Genomic DNA, 13,800 nt, shown 5'->3' on the forward strand with positions numbered 1-13,800 from the left:
CCAATGCTCCTCCGTTAAGGAAACTAAGTTCAACAGAGCTGTCACTAGGTTTCTACATCATCTCTCTTTACTTTTATTCCACTTTTTAAAGTGATTCATTTTGTGAAGCTATATATAGAAATGAATATAAAATTTATGAAGTTTAAACTTCAAAACATATCAACATCACACTAATGTCATTGTAGTAATAATTGTTTCCTGAAAATTTTGTATTTTCTAGGTTACTTTGAAAGATGTTAAGAATTCAATGTATTTTTTGTATAATAATATAAAGATTTAAGTACTACTGGAGATTTAACAACTATGTGGAAAATAGCTATTAAATACTTCAGAGGGCAAGCGATTTAACTTTAAAAATTTAGCATTATTAGATTAAAGGTTTAGTTGCCCTGTTTTTAGTATACATTCTTTTCATTTCTGTCATCACATTTTCTTGTCATTCTGTTCTCTGATTTCTGTTATCCTTTATAAGTAGGAATGATTAATATATTTGTGTGCAGTGTATTAAAGTCAATTACTTTCCTTTAAAAAGCAGCAGTACTTTGTACACTATCACTTAAAATGAAGGTACCTACAAATTAGACTCTTTACTTTTAAAATGTGATTGCATGTTAAGGTGTTTCTCCTTTGCCATAAGTATACTTTTGTTCAAAATATATTACATTGTTTTTCTTTTCTTATGTGAAAATGAAGGCATGATTTTGTGCAAACTAGCTATGCTTATTCAAGAACAAGTATAGGTTTATAGCTTCTTGCATTGTGAAGACTTGTGTCACTGGCTCATCTTATATGACAGTAATTCAATTATGACCTTTTTATACCCATTTTAAAAATAAATACAAACAAGTTTTAGCAAGCTTAATGCTGGGGTAAAAGAAAATCTTCTTCAAAATAACCTAAATTCAACCCAAACATAAGTATGTCTTTTCCTATGGTATTTCTTTTCTGCTGCATCTTGCCTTTATGAAAATGTAATTTGAAAATAAGCATGTTACGGTTTTCTGTATTGAAAGCACTACAATAATTACATACTGCTTTTTATTTTCTTCTAATACTAATAATTCCAAATGAAAAATTTTATGGAGATTTTTTAATGTTTATAGCAGTTTATTTATTTATGACAAATGTTGATTTTCTTTATTATAAAGCCACAATAGTTATCAAAATGATTAATTGTAGACCTATGTCAATATAATGACAATATTTGTAACAAATATGTAATTAGACATATGCTATGGACATCCCTCTAGGAGGATTTGAATTTCAAATAGAGGGCTTTAATCATGTCCCTTCCTCTTTGCGTGTTGGTATTTTCTAGGTGACGATGAAGGAGTCCACGAGACAGCAGAATCAGATGGGGACACACAGTCAGAGAAACCGGGGCAACCTGGAGTTGAGATAGACGACTGGGATGGACCAGGTAGGACAAAAAATTTAAAATTCAACCATCTGTTGCTACTATGAGGAATTCACTTTTTTTTCCTTAAATTTTAATTAAATTATAAAACTCTTACACTCTCACTTCTGATTTAAAAAAAATATTTGTGTGTATGTTGGTTACATGGAAGGCTGAATAAATATCATTATTTAAAGAGGATTTTTATCTTTGATAAATAAACTATAAAAACCAAAGTGTTATCACTGCTTGAAGTTTTTCATCGTTGTTTTCTTTCATACTCATGTAGGAATTTAGTTAATTCTACTTGTTTTTTCTTTGAACAGAGATCTTTGTGCTGTATCCACATTCAAACTGGGCATACTTTTAAAGCTTCAAACAAGTAACAATACTCCAAAGAAATACTTTTAGTATAGTCATGTTGTAAGTCATAGATTGAATCCCAGTATGTGTTTAGAAGTTTAGAAAACATTAACAGATGCCCCACTTTGATTCAAGGTTTTGGTAATATTTTTATTTTTATGAATGAAAATTAAATTTGATTTTAAAGTTCATTGATATTTAATCATTTCAAGAAAAACAAAAACTGTTAAAATACTCCAAAACACCAACACAATTTTATATAAATATGTACAGTTCCTAAGAACTCTGTGGCTAAAAACCTTTATATTTGGTGCCAACTAATTTACAATTGATGGTATATTTATAAATGGAGAATGTTATGTCATAGGGCTTAAGGATATAAGTGAGTTTTGAAATAATTTTAGCCATGATTTCCAAAGCAGTAACATTTTTCATTAAGAAAGATCCCTATATTTCAATCACATTTTCACCCTTGCATGACTTTGCAAATTGCTCTCTGCTGTGCGTGAAGAAGAGAGGAACTCCAGTGGTAATTTTCTGAAACCAGCAGCTGGAAAATATAACGCAAACAAAAATGAAGATACAGTATATCTGATTATTATGATGTCATTTCTAATGTTATTCATGATACACACAGATGTTTGTATTCTGTATACTATAGCATAATGTTACACAAGATTTTGGATCAAAACATATTATAATTAAAGTACCATAATACCACATTTTAAGAGTTTGAAAGAAAATGTGGACATCTGGCATTTTCACCTTGTTGCATAATGTTTCTGTCTTAATGAAGGGAAGAATTCTCTTGATTAAAAAAATAAGAAAAAAAACTGGAAAATTTTATTTTTTCTTGGGGATTACATTTAACTTAAAAAAAGGTGGGTGAACTTTATGTTGTATGGTTCTTTATTCATAGAATTAAGTACGTATAGGCTGTTTAGAAGAGTTTTTACATTTAAATTAGATTAGATGGCCTTTTGATATGCCTACCTGCAAAGGGTACATTCTGGATTCTCTCAAAGGGGCAAACTTGGAGGCGGCTGGTTTTCCTCTTTGCTCAAACCTGGGACCCACAGTGCTCCCAGCCACTTGTGAGTAAGTAAGCAAATTCAGGGGGTGGTGAATTACTAAACACATACTGCATACCCAGTGCTTCCTTTTTCAGGAAGCTTTTCCAGAAATAAAGTTATGTGTTAGCTAAAAGAGAGCAAGAGCGAGAGCGAGAGCGAGAGAGAGAGAGAGAGGGAGGAACAAGGATAAAGCATGATGCTGTCCATTCAGGATAAGGTTTTTCACTTTTGAGTTAAATTTACTTAACGTATCTGATTTAATAAACATTTTATTTAGTTGATATCAGTGAAAACGTATATACTCTTTCTGTGGCAAATATGAATGTATAAAAACTTTAAAGGAAAAAATGTATGCCTATAAGCAGGTATGCCTGGAGGAAATTCATCCTTTGTATATTGTAAATCGATAACACATTTTTTCCCTACAGGTGTTTTGCAAAATAAAGGGGGATTTATTATTTTGACATCCCCTGATAAATGAAGTTGATTCATAACAAAAGATTACCTGTTGGATATTTATCTTTTAAGGTAGAATATTCATTGCTTTCCTTCAATCAGGAGAAAGTATACAGGATGTTTTTGGACTTTTGCTATTGCATGAATAGTGATTACATCAATATTTTTACCCAATTTTTTGTTATTCAAAAAAGTATTGGTATTTTACAACTGTATTAAGAAGAGGAAATTTCCCAGGTTTTAGTGACAGTTTCCAAACATCTTAGAAAATGAACTCTGGATTCTAAAGTTTTAGGTTCGAATTCTGGATTTGCTGCTTACTTGCTGGATGAATTTTTGCAAGTTGCTTAATCTCTCTGTGCTGTTATTCTCATTTGTAAGATGTGGAAAGTAATATTAATGCCTCTTAGGGCTTTTGTGAGAATTAAATCAAATCTTGAACATAAAATGCTAATGACCATTATTATGGCTTTGAAATTGTTGCGACCTGAAGCAGAACCTTTAAAAATTCTTTTCTGCATTTTTTAATGCACAGTAGTACATCTGATACAAAAAGGGTAAACTTTTATAATACCAAGCATCTAGTTTTGAATTTAGCCACAAATTATTGGTTAAGACATGAGGCAATGAGCCAGGTGTGATTTCAAGGTCTCCTAACTTTAAGGTCCTCCCACCCAGTCCTGATAGTCACCCTAAGATAGAGAGTTGTCTCTAAAAATAGACCAGAATCAAAGGACAAGGAAATTCTCTAAAGAATTTGAGGCATAGAGCTAACATCATTTAAGATAGATCAGGATTTATCTTATTTTTAAAGTTTGATTGGAGATGACTCCACAAATTTTCTTGATAGCTCAGTTCGATAATGAATCAACTCCTCTGTGAAGTGTTCTATTTTTATCAAATGCAGATTCCCCAGAGCAATTTTTTTTCCTTATTTGTTATACATTTAAAAGTCACATTTAATAATTGCTTGTACCTTTGTTAACTCTTATGATTAGGTGGAACCTAAACAATCTTTAGGAAAATTGTCTTACATTTGTAAACATTTCTAATGATGAAATTCTTTAATGTTTAAATATTTGTGACTCTTATTTGAATAATCTTCAATTTCTTATGAATCTTTCACCATTTGAGTGGAGTGCTAGACTCACAGTAAGCTAGTAAAGTTCAGGCCAATGTAAAAGTCATTACCTCATTATTTCAGTATTTCGCATATCTATTTTCAAGTTTGATTCTTCTTTCTTGCTCTTAAGAAAATTACCTTGACATTACTTTGCTTGGAATCCAATTCATATGATACTTGTTATCCACTGTTCTTCCTTTTCCTCTGTATTTGCCTATACCTCACTTATATCATTTCTGTCTTCTTTTTAAGTAAATGCTTTTTCTTTTATCACCCTCCAGTAATTCAGTTTGCCAATATTCTCATACATTTAACTATTTAAGAGATAGTCATTGTACACTAATAACTGTGAAAAGTGCTAGGGAGAAGTCCAAAGATGTAGTACAATGCTGTCCACAGTCTCTCTTTTTTTATTGAAGTATAGTTGATTTACAATGTTGTGTTAATTTCTGCTGTGCAGCAAAGTGATTCTATTATCTATATCTATCTATCTATATATATATATACACACACACACATTCTTTTTTCATATTCTTGTCCATTCTGGTTTATCACAGGATATTGAATATAGTTCCATGTGCTATACAGTAGGACCTTGTTGTTTAACCATTCAATATATAATAGTTTGCATCTGCTAACTGCAACCTCCCATTTCATCCCTTTCCCACCCCACCTCCCCTTTGGCAACCATAAGTCTGTTCTTTATGTCTGTGAGTCTGTTTCTGTTTTATAGATAAGTTCATTTGTGTCATATTTTACATTCCACATATAAGTGATATCATATGGTATCTGTCTTTCTCTTTCTGACTTACTTCACTTAGTATGATAATCTCTAGTTCCTTCCATGTTGCTGCAAATGGCATTTTTTCATTCTTTTTGGGGGCTGAGTAGTATTCCAGTGTGTATATGTACCACATCTTCTTTATCCATTCATCTGTTGATGGACATTTAGGTTGTTTCCATGTCTTGGCTATTATAAATAGTGCTGCTGTGAACATAGGGTATCTTTTTGAATTATAGTTTTGTCCAGGAGTGGGATTGCCAGATCATTTGGCAACTCTATTTTTAGTTTTTTGTGGAAACTCCATACTGTTTTCCACAGTGGCTGCACCAACTTACATTCCCACCAACAGTGTAGGAGGGTTCTCTTTTCTACACACCCTCTCCAGCATTTGTTATTTGTAGACATTTTAATGATGGGCAATCTGACTGGTGTCCACACTGTCTCTTTTTGATACCGTTTCTCTCCTTTAACCTTCTTTAATTATTCATGTAGTGTAGTTAGGTAGGATGCAATAATTAAGCATGTCAACCTAGAAAGTAGAGAATGGTCTATACTACAGAAGAAAATGCACAAATTTTAGAGCCATGCTGACACTTATGGCCTTGTGGCCTTGGGCATATTAAACAGCCAGGACCTCAGTTTCCTTATCTTCAAAATGGGAAGAATAATAAGTACTTTGAAACATGGTTATGAGGATGAAACTTGAAAGAGATGATATATATGATACCTAGCACAGAGCTTGGGCGAGTGTGGGATTTGCTAGATGTTAATGGCCTCCCTTTACCCTAGGACCTCTCACATTGGCCAACAATTGGAATGTGTCCTTATTTTGAAAACAGTGCTTACATCTCTGTCTCCCTCCTTTAAGAAAATCTTTAGAACCTCAATTCATGGCCAAATTCTGGAGTGCTGACTTGTGTATTTATTTAGAAGGAGACTTAGGGAAGAGAATACTGTTAAATTATTATAAATTCGTCATCCACCACTATGAAATGAGTACCTTAAAAGTCACATCTTACAAACATCAACTCTAGGAATGCCAACTCTCTGGCTTATGTTATTAAAAACATGTTACTTCTTTTTGCATATGGGAATAATGAATAATTTGTTTTCCCTGGTCTAATATTGAATGAATCTACCAACAGGCTTATAGCAGCTATAATTGGCATTTCTAGGAGCTCTACTAAAGAACATATCATGTTACTCAAATTGTGCAGATAAGTATATGTAGCCCCCAATAATGTGTATTAACACAAATATACACAGATATAAAATTTTGAGCAAGCAGTCGTTTAGATTCTTTGACATGAACTTTTCCAGATAATCATGTACTTTTATTTAAATAGATTTTGGTATTTATATGTAAAGCATTTGGGCCATTTCAGTAAAAATGAAGTAGAAAATCAGACCTTGTATCGATGATTTGAGGAATTAATAGAATAAAATTAGGAATAATTTTTGTGTTATACATTATGGAACAGCACACCTTCCTCCTAGGTTGATAAATGGAAATCTGATTTACCATCAGAGGTAAATTATTTTGAGGTAATGGGTAGAGAAGACCAAAACTACTTCTGTTTATATATTGGCCCTGCCACTTATCAATTGTGTGACTTTGGGTAAGTTACTAACTCTCCAAGGGCTCAGTTTCCTTATTTATAAAATGGGGCTAATTATAATAACTACCTCATTAATGAGATTTTTTATGCAAAACATGGAGATCAAAACTTCATAAGTGCTCAATAAATGGCTCTTAATATTACTTTTAGTATCATTTTGGCAATTGTGCCTTAGAAGCCATTATAATGCCTTACAGATGATAAGCCCACATTTGTATAGTGAATCAACTTTGCAAAATGATTTCGCTATGTAGAAATCATCACAGGGCCACATTAACTATGTTCTATTCAACTGGATTTAAAACATAATTCAGTAAAAGAAATTTTAATGTAAATAAATTTTCAAGAATAAATGTCTAGCCTAAAATCAGATGTGTGTACTTGTTGCATCTGGATTAAAAATGTTTCAAGAAATCTATAAAGAAGTCACCTCATTCAGGTGCTGTTCAGCGTTGTGGATCCACGCAGATGATCAGGCTAGTTCTGCTCTGTGCCTGAAATTAAACTGAGAAGATGGGGAGTGTTTTATATAAAGTGGAATGGCAGCTGGGAGACCACTGTGAGAGAGAAGCACACACTAATGATACAGGGTTTTTTTCCCTTTACTAGTCCAAAGAAGGGCTTGGAGATTACAGTTCTGATTTCGTTTCCTTTTTGATAGGGAAAATGTGGTAGATATAAGATCTGGGAAATGCCATTTGAAGTAAATTAACAGAAACCTATGAAACATAGTTAACCGTAGATATAGTCTGACAGTAAGAAGAATATTGTGAGAAGCAGAGGAAATCGTAGAATGACTGTGTATTACTCTGACAGTGAATTGGTATTATCTCTGCTATCAGATAATGCAGTTATCATTAATTTTCACATTTGCATTTCAATCTTTGGAAGGAAATGACTCTTGCCGGATGAAGATAAGAGCTCTGTACCACTATAATGAACCATCATTTTATCCCAACGCTTTGTGTCCATATGAAAATGAGGCGGGGAGGTGTGTGTGTGTGTGTGTGTGTGTGTGTGTGTGTATGTGGGGGGGGTTCAGAAAAACATTATAACTAAGTGTCAAAAATTGCTACAGACTTTTGAGCCCCTTCTGAAACAAGAGGGGGTCAAAATAAATCTTCTGTACTGTAGTTAAGTGGATATCGGATTAAAAGATGAAAGCCTTACTCTTTGTAGAACAGGATGCCACATAAACACAGTAAAAAAAAGTTCTCTTTATCTTATTCCTTTATTCCAGTTTGCACTCTGATATAGAATTAGGGCATACGTAAACCTAACCCAAAAAAAGAGGTAGGTTGAAGGCAAAGGACTTACGATTATTGTTTGGAAAGAGATGTCTTTGAGTTATAAAGAACTGCGTAAAATATACAAATTTATTATTATTATTATTTCTTCAGTTGTACAAGAATGGGAATTAAGGATATTTAGATAATGGCTTGTTTTAGAACTTGCAAATACCTAATTTGTTTGCACAAGTTTAATTGAGAAATTCAAGTTAAAGGATAATGAATTGAGATTAATTTTTTTTTTTTTTTTGGACCTTGCTTTGCAGTGACCTTTTCCTCAAACAGATTGCTGGAAAATAAAATACAATGTCAAGTTTTATAAATACATCATGATCCCAGAGAAATATATGACAGCACATACTTTCCTATCCCACACCCTGCTCCCATGGCAAAATTCATTAACCTTTTACAGTAGAAGCTCCCTTAATTAAACTAAAATTTGCACCCTTTCTCTGAAACTTACTGATTGAGGCTGTTGTGGGTTAAGTCGGGTCCCCTCACAACTCATATGCTGAAGTCTTAAATTTCAGTACCTCAGAATGTGATGTTATTTGGAAATAGGGTCATTGCAGATGTAACTAGTTAAGACGAGGTCATACTCATTAGGGTGGGCCCTTCATCCAACATGACTGGTACTCTCATAAGAAGGGGAAATTTGGAGACAGACCACATACATAGGGAGAACATACTGTGAAGATGAAGGAAGAGATTGAGATGATGCTCCTAGAAGTCAAGGAAGGCCAAAGATTACTGGGAAACCACCAGAAGCTAGGTAAGAGGTATGGAACAGATTCTCTCAGAAATCCTTCCCTTGAATCCTTCTGATTCCCAGAAGGAATCAATCCTGCTGGACCTGATCTTGGACTTGTAGACTCCAGAATTGTGAGACAATACATTTCTGTTATTTAAGCCACCCAGTTTATGGTACTTTGGTACAGCAGTCCTAGAAAACCAATACAGAGGCCAGGAGCTAGAAGGGAATCATGTGGGCAGTCCCTTATATGCTTGCCAACTATATATCTTACTGTAATTTTTAGTTGATTTTAAATATTGTCTAAACCACTCAAATATATTTGCAAAAAAAAAATACATTGTTTCTAGGACAACAATATCGAAACCTTCAAAAGACTGGATAAAGAGCAACTAAAAAATGTAGGTATGGACAAAATAACTGCAACAAATCAGGGAGAAAATCATAAACATATTGAAAGAATCTGCCCTTAGATGGCTTTGCAAGTACTTTTACATCCTCACTGTAATGAAACGAACTAGAAATTGTAGATGAAGCATTTGAATGTTGTTTATGAAATTGGAGGACCAACAGTGGGCTCATAGGCCAATAAAAGGTCTAGCCCCTACATCAAATGTTTAATTATTAAATGTGCTTTTGTATATTATAAGTTAAAATATAATGCTTCTATTATTATTTTTAAAATCATTCCATGGTTTGGCTATTTTGATTAACTGCTCACCCCACTTTTGTCCAATAATAGGACTTCTACTGTGCTCTTTCCTCCTGAGCCATAATTCAGCTTAGAATTCTTCTCAACAGGGCACTTCAGGAAGACACTTGTCAGTAGGATATAAGAAAAACCTTTGTTATCCCCTTTGTAACCTATTTTATTAAAAAGTATGCATTAGATTTTTATTTTGGTGCAAGAATTTTTGGCATTCGTTGTTTTCCTTGACTCAGCATTGTACCTGGAAAAGATACCTAAATATATGACTGAACTGAGATGTTGAAAGAAAGAAAACCTAAACCATGTAATTATTTGCTTCTCTTTTGTCTGGTTCAGAAAGGGACTTAATGGGGATCAGAAGGAGAAGTCAAGACCAACACAATGACATACACTAGAAGTAGAAGTAGTTTAAAACTATGGAAAATAAAAGCAGGTACATAGAGACATGTACACTTGCTATTAATGGGCCACAAATTTGGAACTAGATTACTAGATTATTTAAAGGGTAATATTGATTGGGTACACAAGATAAAATACATTTCTTGTAAGTTGGTAGTTGAATCTAGATCCTTGAAGAAATTCAGATTCAATACTGTAGGCAACAGTACTATATATACATTGCTGGGTGCTTTCTATTGCATCATATCAGTAAGCACATACAAGGCCGCTGCCTCACTTGTGATTTTACGAAGTATCAGGTGGTTCAGGTGTTTGCACTTGATCTATCCATTATAAAGTTTCCCATCAACTTTTCACCTAATGGTTATTGCCAGGATCCATTACATCATTAGGGCTTGCAAAATGGCGACTTTTGCATTTTATCATTCCTTCTGTATTATTAACTGATATTATTATCTTCTGAAAATCTTTCCCTCGTCTACTATTTAGTTACCCCTGAATACTGTTCATAAAGGAAAAGGTGGACACATGCTTGATTTTTTCTCATTACATACCAATTTTCAGTATAGGAAAGAATAGGAAGTGGTATAAGGCTGGTAAAATAAGCTGGTAAATACTGTCATTGCATTTAAATTCAAGATCTGTGTGAAGACATGTTATGCATATAAGCCACATACTCAGAATTGCATTAAAAATAAACTACTCTGACTACAATATGAAGAATGGGTAGAAGAAGGACAATAGAAATACAGTAGTAGTCTTATCAAGAGGTGAAAGAGAGTTATAGAAAGCACCGGATATTTTTGAGGGTGTCATTGTGTGTGGCTTGTTCAACTTATTTTGTTGCCATTCACTGAGGTAAGGAGAACTGAAGGAAAGACATGTTGTGGGAGAAAGATGAATTGGATTTTTAGTGTGTTGTTTCCAATTTTTGTGAGACATCCAAGTGGATCTGTTGAGTAGAACATTGGTAATATAGGCTGGGAGTTTGGAGAAAAGCCTAGTATAGAGATGTAAATTGGAGAGTCATCAATGTATACATGGCAATGGAATTCATGGGAGTAGATGGGAATATATATATGCATATGAGGTCTTGGACATGAAGCTTGAAGAACTCCTATCTCTAACAGGAGGATAGAGGAAGAAGTGTCAAGAGCGTCTGATAAGGAGGGAACAGCCAAGATAGGGAGAACCAGGGGAATGTAATAGTTTTAAGGAGGAAAGAGTCATGCTTGGGTTAAATGCTACTGAGAGGTCAAGACCGAGATTTAAAGACTTTCCTTGAATTCAGTGCCATGTGGATATTAGTGATTTTAACTGGAACTATTTCTGTGGAGCTCTTGTAGCAGAGCTGCCAGACTGTGGTAGGTTGAAGTGGGAGCGAAAGACAAGCAAGTTGAGTCAGCTATTGGAAACAACTCTTCTTGAGTGTTCTTGGTAAATAAATATAAACATACCTGGGTTTCTGTGAAACTGTTTATTAATAAAATTGTTCATTACCATTTTATTTCTACCTCAGAATCTTTCAAACTTTAGGGTTATGCCTCCAAAGAAATTTATGCCTCATATTAAGCCATTCTGAATCTGCTACCCATTAACTTTTATAAATTATTTCAAAGTTATTTTTGTTTCCTGTCCCTACCATATTTTCAAGCTTTACATAATACATTTTGCTCATTTCTTTTAAATTTTATTGTTTCAACTTTTATCTCCCAGTAACTAGTTTACCAAATAGTTTGTGTGTGGATTTTTTTTTGAGTTTTATTACTTTTAATGTAATTGAAATGCTAAATTTAATAATATATTACATAAAAATTTACTATAAATTTGATGTGGGTTAGAGGTATGTTTTCCCTTCTTTCTGTATTCAAACTGATAACAGCTCTTATGGTGTTATTGTTATTTCTGTTGTTGTTTTAACCTCAGGAGTACACTTAGACCTTGGGGATTGTTATATCTTTGTTTTCATAATAAATTCCTACACTGTTTCTGAGATTGATACTTGGAGCAAGCAACTTATTCACTCATAAATATAATTTGCATATCCTTGCCAGATCTTGTACTTCTTCCCCTGCACCTTTGCAGACCCACGTTGAATTAATTAATTTAATTAGGTCAAACACTTATTGAATAAGTGTTAAGAATAACCGTGTGCCAGACTCCAAGGATAAAACGATGACTTGGACTCATACTACCTTCAAAAAGCTCGTAGTACAAAGAAGACAGACAAGTGATGAGATAATTAAAATACATTGCTATGGATTCTGTTGCAGAGGCATGTACAGTGTGCAGTGGTAGCAAAGGGGGAGGAAGGTCATCCACTGCAAAGTGGGAGGGGTGGTGGGAAAATGGCTGAGGGATCAGCTTGCACAGAGGGAGAAGGGAAGGGTGTTGAGGCTGCTGGTGGTGAGACATAATGCTGATGAGATAACACAAGCAATAATAATCTCTTCAGTGATCCCAAGGACAGAGTGATAAATACACACTGGACGCACTAAATTGTTAATGATACATAGGAAATGTTTAGTTTTTTGCAAAATATAATTTTGCAAAATTATATATATTATATATTAAGTGTAGTAAACGTGCTGCCATTTTGCCTGTACAGAAGCTTTCACTTTCCTGTTAAACCTGCCCTACTGTGCCACTGTTACCTAGAAGGCACTATCCTTCTGTCACTCTTGGGCCTGAGGAATGGAGAGGTTTTCTGAAAGATAATGGAAACTAAAGTACCCATGCTGAAGATTAGTTACATCTATAAACTGTTAAAAACAACAAGTAAAGAGTTTGGTAAAAGGTCAGCTAAGAAACAATAAAGAAACCTAATTGTAATTTTAGCCATTTCCTGGAAATTGAACAGCAAAGGAGGGTATCTAGTGGCGTAACTGGTCTTGCCTGGTGTTTGGAAGTGGTGCTAGCTCTTGGAGGTTCTTGGAGAGCTTGGTGGGGAATAAGAAAGGAAGGCTCAAGGGGGAAAGTATGAGCTTCTTGCTAACAGCAGAGTTCTACTTGGCAGAATTCCTGTGGGCCATATTTTAAGTGTCCTTAAAAGAAAATTGCAAAGTGCTGCGTGTTTTCAAAAAAAAATTTATTGAATACATTGTCATATATAGGAAAGTAATGAAAATAACATATTTGATGTTAAACATAAGTTTATATTTGGATAAATACACAGAGAATCACATATCTTATTTTGAGTTTTCATGGCAGAATCTCTTGATACTAACAAGAAGTATAACATTCTTTTTAAGTGACACGCTGAATAAAAACAGTCACAAGCCTTCCCAATTGAATGGAATTTTAACAAGTTCTTCGGGTTTTTTCCTGTTAATTTTTTCATATGAATTAATCAAGGTTATTTCATTTTTGAGCATTGTATTAACAATGTAAAATAAAACGAAAAGAATAAATACATGAGTACATTCTAATAAGGATGGAAACATGGCATTTTTTTACAGAGTTAAGTAAGCTATACGCCAGACAAAGAATATAAAATGACTGAGTGAGATTGACAGCACTTATTTTAGTGTGTATTTTAAGTAAACAATGCATTATTTAAGTTTATGGTATTTAAAATTATATTTTCTATATAAAAGCAATGCAAGCTCACCAAAAGAAAAGAGAAACGAGTGGAAGACACTTTCTGCCATCAGTGTTTATTTTAGTTCCCTCTACCCATTTTTCTTTAAATTAGATGCTTTCCAAGAAAATTACTGTCTTCCTCAGTAATTTTCATTACTCTGAAAATTGAATAAAAGGGGGACATTGGGTATATAAATAATAATTATCGTAATATGATTAATGCAATAGTTATTAAATAGGCTGATAAATTATATAA

General features: G+C 33.6%; 1 protein-coding gene across 1 annotated transcript in view; it reads left to right on the plus strand.

Annotated features, from left to right (window-relative positions):
- Positions 1-13,800, plus strand: part of ZFPM2 (zinc finger protein, FOG family member 2) — a 467,855-nt gene that overhangs the window by 121,022 nt on the left and 333,033 nt on the right. Inside the window, exon 3 of the mRNA XM_061171416.1 lies at positions 1,319-1,420. Within this exon, the coding sequence (XP_061027399.1) occupies positions 1,319-1,420 (102 nt within the window). The remainder of the gene's footprint in view (positions 1-1,318; positions 1,421-13,800) is intronic.

Source organism: Eubalaena glacialis, chromosome 17, assembly GCF_028564815.1.
Source record: "Eubalaena glacialis isolate mEubGla1 chromosome 17, mEubGla1.1.hap2.+ XY, whole genome shotgun sequence".
Lineage (NCBI taxonomy): Eukaryota > Metazoa > Chordata > Mammalia > Artiodactyla > Balaenidae > Eubalaena > Eubalaena glacialis.